General features: G+C 35.1%; 1 protein-coding gene across 2 annotated transcripts; it reads right to left on the bottom strand.

Annotated features, from left to right (window-relative positions):
- Positions 1-8,430: 8,430 nt before the first annotated feature.
- LOC136220245 (axial regulator YABBY 3) lies at positions 8,431-10,874 on the bottom strand. Of its 2 annotated transcripts, none has more exons than XM_066008041.1 (7): positions 10,489-10,874; positions 10,213-10,371; positions 9,916-10,042; positions 9,111-9,159; positions 8,950-9,025; positions 8,784-8,861; positions 8,431-8,699 (listed from the first exon to the last, which is right to left on the bottom strand). In XM_066008041.1, exons 1-7 carry the CDS (start codon positions 10,588-10,590, stop codon positions 8,628-8,630), a joined length of 663 nt encoding a protein of 220 aa, XP_065864113.1. In that variant the 5' UTR covers positions 10,591-10,874; the 3' UTR covers positions 8,431-8,627. The 2 variants fall into 2 exon arrangements, with proteins under 2 accessions (XP_065864113.1, XP_065864114.1); XM_066008042.1 differs by having other exon boundaries at positions 9,916-10,039; positions 10,489-10,862.
- Positions 10,875-11,324: the final 450 nt, after the last annotated feature.

The following is an 11,324-nucleotide window of genomic DNA, read 5'->3' on the forward strand; positions in this document are numbered from 1 at the left end:
TAGACGACGTGGTTCCTAGTCAAGGCGTGTCTAATGCTTGGGACCAGAAATTAGGGCCCGTAAGTTCCGTGGCTTGTCAATTCCTACGGTTTCCGAAGCGTCACTTTCGGTAAGGCAACACCTATATGAATCCCTAAAGATAGCCCGAATGGCGTCGGAAATCGCGTTCCCCTACACAATAATCAATTACGAATATCAAAACAAGCAACAAACATCAACACATATATAGAAAAAGAGGTCATGAATCATAAATTATAAATGTGAAAAGTGTAAATATGGATTACAAACAAGCCTAGTACATAGGATGAGATCAAACTAATTAGCAAGTGTAAGGGAAGAATCCACCCTCGGAACTAGCTAACCGGACTCAAAAGCCGTCTCTAAGGACTTGAATGGTGGGACTCTCGAGCTTGGTGTGCAGAGAGATGGAGCGGTACTTCGATGGAATGCCGGGAGCAACGAACAAGCTCTCGAGATGGAAGAGTTTTATTACACAAAGCCTAAAAACACAAATCTAAACTAAAACAAGTATAGTTTGCTCTCTAATATATGGTATCTCTATTGTGGATCAAGAGCTGCCTATTTATACACATCAAGTTAGGGCAAAATTGTAATTTTGCAAGGTACAAGCATGGAGCAACATTATTTGTGCAGAAATCCCATAATACGCCCCGCGTATGGTGTGGTACGCCTCGCGTAAATGCCCATTTCGTCAGAAATCTTCTGCATGTGGACCAATTTCATGTCTTGTTGTCACAAACACGTCCCGCGTAGGCTGGGATGCGCGTGGCGTGTTTGAGGCTCTGATCTTTTATTGCTTCATTTGGTCTCTATACGCCGTGCGTAGCTTGAAGTACGCCCCGCGTAAACGAGTCTCTGGACTTTTTTCATTGAAGAACTCCCTTACACGCCTCGCGTGTAAGGTGGTACGCCCTGCGTATAGACCGTTGACTCAGGGAGACCATGCAGTCTGACTTTTTCAGGATTAGGCCAATCATTTCCGACATGTGTCATACGCCTTGCGTGAGATGGCATACTCCTCGCGTATGCTGAGTCAATTCTACGTGGTGTCCGCGGATAAGGCAATTATGTCTGACACCATGTTTCACGCCCCGCGCATGGGATGATACGCCCCGCGTATAGGTATGGATTTTGCTTCTTCCTTGTACCTGAAATACAATTCTTGAGGGCCGAGTTAGCTTGACGTTTTTATTTCTTAAACTAATAAAAAACAAGGAAATTAACCGAAAGTACGGGGTTTATTATTATTTCATTATTTTATTCAAAACACTTTATTTTTGTAATTAAACTTATTTATTTCTTCTAAAACTAACCCGTAAATCACGCTAAAAGATAGGGGTAAAATACCCCTATCACTTCACCACAAGAAAAATGTATTTACCACGGATTAGTTTGTTTGATGTTCTATTTAATTTGGAAGTGTTGGTGAAGTTTGAAAGTCAAACAATAAGAAAGCAATCCACTTCAGTTGTTGTGTTGCATAAATGATATCTGAACGTGTGAATCCCAAATACAACAACCTTCCAATTAGTCTTCTAAAACGTGATGGATCAACTAACACTTCACTTAGATTTTATAATACAATCCCATATGACATTGGACTGGAAAGTGGAATTGCTTCTGTGGGACTAACATCTTCTAACATATTTTTGATTTATTTTGTTTGTGAGATCAGTAGATCTACCATAGTTGATACGATTTGTGATATGAGAATCTAAAATCATACTGAAGATGTTATGATTGTATGCAGATTAAATTAAATTGAATTTTAGTAACTAGTTTTTTTAATGGAATTTATTTAAAAGACAAGAAAAACTATACTTTTCTCACAGGTTAGTTTGTTTGATGTTCTATTTAATTTGGAAGTTGTAGTGAAATATGAAGTTATCCAATTAGAAAGCAATCCACTTTAACTCACAACTAATGGAAGCCATGCTTTTATATTCTGATTCTGCTGAAGATTTACTTAATGTTGATTGCTTCTTTACCTACCAAGAAATTAGAGAAGATGCTAGGAACACACACTATCTTGAAATAAACTTTCTTGTTATCTTGCATATTTCTCCAATCAACATCATAATAAGCATGACATTGTTGATATCTTCATGACTAGAATAGAATAACCCAAAGTTGCTTGTTCCTAAAGATATACCTCAACACATGCATCACTGTATGCATATGATGTGTACAATGAACTTGCATATATTGGCTCATCTGATGTGTTACATAAATGATATCTGAACGCGTGAATCCCAAATATAACAACCTTCCAACCAGTCCTCTAAAACTAGATGGATCAACTAACACTTCTCTTGGATAAATTAATACAATTGCTTTTGTGAGACTAACATCTTCTAACATATTTTGTTTGTGAGATCAATAGACCTGCTTGAGATCTTTCTACATTCACTCCCAAAAAATACTTCACATCTCCCAAATCTTTTATATGTAAGTCTTAAGATTTGTAATTTTACTCTCTTGTGGCCCCATGATTAAGATGTCATCTACATATACCACAAGAGCAAGAAAATAATCTCCATCTTCAAAATTAAATGTGAATATATAATTATCATTATAAGATATTTTAAAACAATAATCAGAAGCTTTTTAGAGATCTCAATATGCCACTGACTTTCTTCTTGTTTAAGTTTGTATAGTTACTTAACATGTTTGTAGGCTTGACCTTTAGTTTCCTTATCATAACCTAATGGAGGTAACAAGTATATTTCTTCATCCAGAATCCTATGTAGATAGGCATGTTGATATATATATCTGGTGCATGAACTAATTTTGTGTTGCTCTAATTGCTAAAAAAAGCCTAGCAGTCACAATCTTTACTACTAAATTGAAACCCTCAAAATAATCATCTCCAAAGGTTTAATTATACCCTTGGCTACTATTCTAGCCTTATATCCGTCAACCTTTCATGTTGGATTATATTTGACTTGAAATATCCATCTAATAAATAATAGCTTCTTATTTTCTAGTATATGAACAATTTCCCATGTATTATTTGTTGGAGTTTAGTGTCCTAAAGACAATTGTTTTAGGATATGAATATTAATGAATAAATTGTTTATTTAATCATTTGTTTAATCAGATATATAGCATAACTGAAACTATATATAAAAGCATTAATCTTTCATAAAGAAAGTAATCCTAAGTTTATTTAAGTAGTTATAAAGTGTTCATAGGGGTTGGCATATTACTGTTGAAGCTTGCATGTAATAGTGTTTTCTGTCGAGACAGAGAGCTGATCTGACAAGCTTTAGATATGGAGATGTCTAGACAGTTATATGGATCCGGTGAAGGAGTTCATTAGGATTGGGACCCGACTTGAGATAACAACATGGATACATTTATCTGAGTGTCAACTGTTTATCTCATTGGTATTAGTAGGTATAACTAATCCTCAGACTCAAACATTCATTAGTTAGTGATTCTGGATTATGAAGTGTGATGCTTTGATTCTGTGCGAGCATGATGCACTATAGGGGAGGCCCTGGGGTATGTGAGAGCAGGGTTGGGTATCACATAAAGTAATTGCAGAATAGTTAATATTAGATTGAGCATTCGTCACTCCTGATAAATGTGAGATATATCCAAATGGCCGCTTGTGGTGAATTGACTGAAATCCTTGCAAGGTGATATAGTTAAGAGTAGAAATAGAAATTTCACTTAACTTATCTTTTAGAGTAAATTCAACCTGTACAAGTAAAAACAGACTCTTCGTATATAACTTTGACACGTTCCATGGTTATAAGGAATTGACCACAGGATATAGCTGATGAAGGATCGAATTATACTGCACCTAATGCGAAAAGGTTAACGTCAGTATTCAACCTAACTTCTTATTTGTACTGGGGGAATGTCTTAGGTTCTGCCAGTAATAGCTCGCGAAGACATTCCGTTATATACATGTTGAAATTAATCAGGATGAATTAATTTCAAAGGCTATATACGGCTAGTAGCAATAAGGACCTAATGGGTCGCATATGGGACTTGGAACCAGAGGACGAAACTATAATTAGTGGGCCAATACTACATGGGCCGAAATTTAGAGTGTAATTAGGGATAAATTAATTTGATTACTAATTATAATGGATTATAATTGTAAATTAAATTATAGGATTGTCTGATAATATTAATTAGAGGTTTTAATGTGATTATAATTCTAATTATTTATCCCTAACATAAATTAAATAACTAATTAGATTAGGTGTATTGTCTAAATATAATTAGTTATTATTTAGATAATAATAAGTACTTATTTAATTATCTAATTAGTAATTCTATTCCGAATAGGATTCTAATTAATTAATTAATTAACTAATGCAACTAGGGTTAGGGTTTGAGAAGTCTATAAATAAACCCCTCTCCCTGTAAATTTCGGTCAACACAAAGCAAGAGGCTAAGGAACTGTTCCGAAATTATCCCGGCTAAATTACTATCTTTCTTACTCCCTCTTTGATCTCGTGTCGATTCCTTTAGAGGCAATCATTGCGATTGCTATTAATTAAGGTTGATTACTAATAGTTCTTCTTTTCTGTGTTAATCATTGTTCGTGACTCACGGATTAAGAGTTGTGGGCACTTCGTTTGCAACTGTAGATAGTTCGTCAGATAAGGTATTTCATTCTATCATTCTTTGTATGAAATAACAATTAACAGATCTTGGAAAAGGGAAATAGATAAAATAGATAAAATTTTATCATTCCGATGTGCCTAGACTTGTCTATTTTCCATCATTATTGGTGTCTAAAGCTTGTAATTCATTTTACATAGCTTTCACCTAATTCCCATGTTCTTTTTCTTGATGATAATGAACTGGTTCTTTTACTTGCATTAAGTTTTCAAAGAATACCTTATGTTGCATTAAGTATCCTATAGGTTGTGGTAGGGGGGAGGATAAAAGTTGACAGCAAGCAACAAAATCCTACAGCCATGTTGGTTTTCTTCTCTATCTAGGTAAAGTTTTAGTACCATTTGTTACCATTGGCATATAAAGCGGGATTGGTGATAGATCAATAGATAATAAAATTTATGAAAAGATAATATGACTTGAAACAAAGATACACACAGTTCTGAGCTTTTTTTCACCGTCGACAACTTCTGCAAATTTGCCTTAAAACCAAAATAACTCACAAGCTATCTCTAAGAAAGTCGACTTTGTTCCTATCAAGCAAGTAAAGTCCAAAATCAACGCTTGGGCTTTACAATTTCTATAGATCATATTAATAACATATGCGCTAATTATAAGTGGTTGAAGAATGTTTGGTACATAATTCCAACATTTGGGTCATGTGAGTCTCATCCTCCCGTTGGGTATTTCACCATCTACATCGATCAAATAGAAAGTGGGTATCTTACCTACCCTCTATCAGAACCCATAGGTTCTGTATCAGAGGCTTACCATTTATTTCCTAGCCAACTCAACCCCAATGTCTGTATGGATCTGGTATGTCTCCAATGGTTGAGTGAAAGTATGGATGGAACTATAAACCCACGCATCTTTTGCAAGTTGCTCTTCCACACCATCCATGATTCAGAGGTGGAGAAAGAGATTCCCTAAAATCTTCCTATCGCTTAGAATTTCATTCCCAATAATACCATGGATCTAATTGAGAAGTTGACTCGAGAAGAAGACAAATTGACTAAGTTTTCAATATTAGAAATCTCAAATTCCATCTAGCTTCCAAGTGATTTTCTACAAAATAAGTGGGTGTCGACTACTCATCATAAGCACTCTGATACTCAAGGCAATAACACTCGCAAGAATAATGAAAAATTAATTGAGGCTAGAGCTTTTAGCATACCTGAAAGATTTCTTTAAACTCTTTATTTATATGCGCCTTAAGGTTTCTTTTAGGGTTTTTAGGGAACAACTTTCATTAGATGATCAGTAGACCAGTGAGAAACTTCAATGTGTTTTTCCATTCAAGAAACTTACTCTCGACATAAATCATTTAACCATCATCACTAACCCTTAGACATCTGAATGTGTCCTAATATCAGCTCACATTCGGACATCTAACCTATAGAATCGAGACCTTAAGTGGCCACTCATTAATCCTCATCTGAATCCTATACAAGCATTCTCTAGATATTCGACTTGGACTTCCCTTAGAAGCCCAAATGGTTGATTTTACATCTTATCACCTTGTAGAGGAATTCTATTATATATCAGGAGCACTACACCCGACCTATTAAAAGAGACCACTTGTACACATTTAACCCTTAAGACCAATCAACTCCTATGTAGTGGTATACATCCTTATTTTAATTGGTCGGATGTATTGCTCCCGGTGTATGATAGAAAGTCTCCACTTTGTAATAGTTTATATGAATTTTTAGATGTTTATTTTTATATTTAGATAATTTCTATTTCTTTTCTCATATTTGATAGAATAATGTATTACTTATGAATTATGATTGATGCATTTTCTGTATCAAGTATACTAATGTTTTATAGATTTTACTTAATTATATTATACAAAAAATTTAAAATTTCACAACGTGGGAGGAGATAACATTCAAGTTTTTAGATAAATATGATGGATGACTTTATGATGACTTCGTCACCTTCGGATTTTCGAACCTTAATTCGATTAGAAACGGGCCAGAGATCAAAAATCATGGCCTAGCTATGAGTTTCGTTGCTTTTTGGCCAAATTCATTCGTTTAGGGCCTAAAAACGCATTTTATCGTTTTAAGGCTATTTTCATTTCATTATTGAGTATGCAGAGTTATATTTGTAAAATCCTTACCACCTTGAGATACATCTTAGCTTCATCCACTGCCATTATTCATTTGCAAAAGCTCCATCCATCGCTAGCCACACGTTCTCATCACCTCCAAAGTTCGAGAAGACAACCGCTCGAGTCAACATGTTTCAAAAGGGATTTTACCCCCTTATTCTTGTCAACTAGTGAGATCTCTATAAATTTCGAATCGTTTGTAAGATTGTGACATTTTCTTCCATCTTTAATAAAAATATCAATTCAGTTTAGTTATGAGTTCTTTAATGCATGTGTAGCATATTGATTGAATGATTCAAAAGTATCAATATTATCTAGGTTCATATTATAAGTATAATTCGGTCGTCTATACCGAAGACTATAGGTATTGACTACACCATAGTAACGGACCCGAATTTCTGAACCCTTAGAGTTAGTTACGACCTATAACAAATGAATTGTGTGCTACATACCCGGGAGGATAAGTCAATTCAATCTTTAAATATGTCTATGTCATATTAAATTCCTTATAATCATTAATCAAATGTTGCTTGAATATTTGTTTCATCGTATCACACCATCTACATTCTTGGAAATTTATATATTGCTATGGATCACCTTAGGAGTAAATTAATAGAAAACAACTCAAATCAACTTATCATCGTCTAGATAACGATCCAAAATTGAGTAGTCCGATACTTGCGGTATAAATCTTGTGGATTTGATACCTGGACTTTTCCAGATTATTACTTGATAACGACGGGGTACACTTATCCCTTAGTGAGTCTTTTGAGCGTTAGCTCGGGGCGCATCATATTACTTATGAATTATGATTGATGCATTTTCTGTATTAAGTATGCTAACGTTTTATAGATTTACTTAATTGTATTATACACAAAATGTTAAATTTTACAACGTGATGAAGTGGAGGAGATAACATTCAAGTTTTTAGATAAATATGATGGATGATTTCATGATGACTTACTGACTTACTGACTTTAGGATTTTAGGACCCCAATTTAATTGGAAACGGACCAACGATACGTGAGTTCCATCGCTTTTTGGCGAAATTCATTCATTTAGGGCCTCTAAAATATAATCTACTGTTTTAGCGCCCTTTCTGTAATTTTTCTATTGTATTTCCTTTTACCTTTAGGATTAGGGTTAGATTTATCTATTTAAATGCTATTTTTAGATGTATTAGACAGTTTATCATTAATAAGAATTTGAGTTTCCTTTTCCAAAGTTCTTTGTCGAATTTTGAAGATTTTGATCGGTAACTATTCATGATTCAACAAGACGAACGAAGTCTATTTATTCTTACGGCATCAAATGTTATTTAAAATTTGAGAAATGAAGAATGAGATCACCGAAGGAACAATGATAGAGATTATATTTTTCCCATTTTATAAATAGGATGCCGATGAAATTCTCCTCTAGACAAGGACGAGAACGAATTAAGTAATACTCATCCTCACCCCGCCCCATTTACAATTCCAACTATGATATTAAACAGAACCAGAAAATTAACACATTCATGCATGATAGCATATAATAGCATGAAAAAAATGGAAAGTTTAAGAAGTTGCATTGAATTTTATATATCAAGATTCATAATTATATATAAAAACTTATGATTTGAAGGAGATTAATTAAGAGTTAAAACATGAAAATCCTCAGGCAAAGCATTACTAATTAACACAAAACAACCTACTCATACATGGTCTTAACCATTTTTTCAGAATACATCAGATAGAAAGAAGAAGAAGAAGATAGACATGGACTACAAAAAAGAAAAAGAAACCCTAAACAGTTTGATTTCTTGTTTCTTTTCTGGATTTAAAAAAAGAAGAAAGAACAGTTTGATTTCTCAGTAGGGAGTAACAGAACCCACATTGGAAGGAGTAAAAAACCCATCTTTCATTAGCAAATCCTCTCCTTCCTGCACCATATATATAAAGTGAATTAGCCCTAAAATCAATAAAAATGGGGTCTTTATTTTAGTTTAGGGTTTGGAAAAGTGTACCTGCTGGCGCATGTTAGCTTTCTTCACGGGTTGATGATCAGGCATAAGTCCGAAGTGAATATGGGGGAAATGGGCCCACTGTAAAACCAAGAAAGAAATCAAGAAATCAATAAACCCTAGAGAAAGAAAGTAAAGAAAGTAAAGAATCATAGCTAGAAAGACTAACATTCTTTGCTGCTGCACTGAAGGCTTCTCTGTGGCTTATCTCTGGATTTCCAGCCTTGATACGTTGGATTTCGTCCCTGCAAAACATCTCGTCTCGTGTTAATTCAACCTCATTTCGACTCATAACAAGATAACACGATTTACAGAAGTAACCCGACTCACTTGATAAAGCGGTTGTAGGCAGATGGGACTCTCTGCCTCTTCTCAGGAGCTGGACATTATAAACAAACACAAAGACAAATAATCAGACAGAAAACATTTAAATCTCTTTGCTGACTTTATACAAAAAAGCTTTTTTTTTCATTTATTATTTTTATCAAAAACTTCTCTCTCCTCATCATTACTTCATCATCATCTCTAACTATCAATCTATCTTATCTATCAATTCATGGATTCCCCTCTATCTAAATTTCCGGGGGCCAAAATCACCATACAATATTCAATTTCTCTCTCTATATGCTTTAAACTCAAGAAAAAAGGGTTACTAAAACTAACACATCATATGAATTCAAGAAAAGGGTTAGTAACACTTCCCGAACCCGAATGACCAAGCTTAGACTGAAGGGTAATGACCCGGAATAGTGTTTATTATTATTATGTCTACCATTTGGGGGTCATTAAACATAAAGAAGAGGTAGCTGAATTAGCTATGTGTCTCAAAAGCAAAGAAACTGATGGGCTAAAATGGCAGATCTGGAGTAGACTTTTTTGTAGAAGAAGAAGAAGAAATTTAGATAAAGTGTCCAAAAGATTGATGCTTTTGACAACAGAAATCAATGTTTTATGTGTTTAGGCACTGTGGATAAAGAAACCCTATGTGACATAGAGCTAAGAAAGGGGGATGCTGTGTTGACTAATAAATTTTCTGTTCTCCATAGAAAAACATAGAGAGGTCATGGTTGACCTAAATTACATGCTTTCATGTTTCAAGAAAAACAGACAGTTAAATTTGAAGAATCTCACTCACGTCTGTTAACAACTGGTGGCTTAGGGAGTTCCTCAGCTCCTCCTCTCATCGGCATAAGCACTTGCTCGTTCGGGATCGGCTGATTCATCATCATATCCGGTGGTGTTGCACTCCGGATCTCCTCCTGCTAACCAAATTAAGTATCACCTACTATTCTTGAATCTCAGTTTAAGAAAAGAAACTAATTCATCTCAGATTTTGAGGGTTTTCTGTACTGGAAACCCTACAAAGTAGCTGAAAAAGTAAAGTTTCAATAGTTGATGTTAGGAATTGGTAAATTACAAGCTAACTACTTACCAGGATATTTTGGGGGTGGAAGAAAGAATGGCCGAGATGGAACTGATTAGCAGCCGGAAGGAGGAAGTTTCTCACGTTGACAGTGACAGTCAAGAGATTAGTACAGTGGCCGCATCGGACAGTCACAGTCTTGAACAAGCTAGAGCAAGGAACACTCACCTGCACACACACACACACAATTGAAAGAAAAAAGTAAGAAAACCCTAAATTGAGAAAGAATGAAAGAAAGAAGAGGCATTGCATATGATTAGAGAAGAAGGGGGGAAATGGAATTACAGCAAGGACAGTTTCACAGAATTCGCATTTAACATAACAGAGCTGGTCGGAGGAAGAAGAAGAGAGGTGGTCCGGTGAAAAAGCAGGTGATGAGGAGGACATATTTTGGAATTGATTTGTGATTTGATTTGATTGATGGATAGATAGAGTGACTAATCAGTGGATATTTTGTGATAGTGCTCAAATTCTTTTCTATTTTCTTGGATCTGATTGTAGTGTTTGAAATTCTTGACTCAGGAAAGGAAGAAGAAAGGTAGAGAGATAGAGATAGGGATGGTAAGAATAAATGGTAAAAATGGTTATATATATATATATACAAGTAGAGGTAGAGGAAGAAATGGGGGAGGGAGAGAGAAGGGGTTAAAGGGGAAGAAAATGAATGGTTGGCATTCCCGATGGCAGAGGCGGCAGAGGTGGGGGAGAGGGAAGGGGAGGAAGAAAGGGACGTGTGCATGGTCTTTGCCTCATTCACATGTTGTTTTCACAGTTATGAGGGCTGCTCTCCTCTTCTTTTTTCTTTTCTTGGTTCTCTCTACACTTTCATTAAACAAAAGTAAAAATAATAACCTTTCTTCGGGTCGAAGATTCTACTTACCCGGGTTAGATAGATGTTGCGAAGATACCTTTTGAAATGAGTTAGATCTAGTTAAGAATCTAGTGTAATTGACTAACTTAAGTGTGTGTGTGATACTATCATGTGATCTATAAGAGTTCAATTGATACCTTTTTTTCGTGTGGAAGATTCTACTTACCCGGATAGATGTTCCGAAGATACCTTTTGAAATGAGTTAGATCTAGTTAAGAATCTAATGTAATTGACTAACTTAAGTGTGTGT

Source organism: Euphorbia lathyris, chromosome 2 (assembly GCF_963576675.1).
Source record: "Euphorbia lathyris chromosome 2, ddEupLath1.1, whole genome shotgun sequence".
Classification (NCBI taxonomy): Eukaryota; Viridiplantae; Streptophyta; class Magnoliopsida; order Malpighiales; family Euphorbiaceae; genus Euphorbia; species Euphorbia lathyris.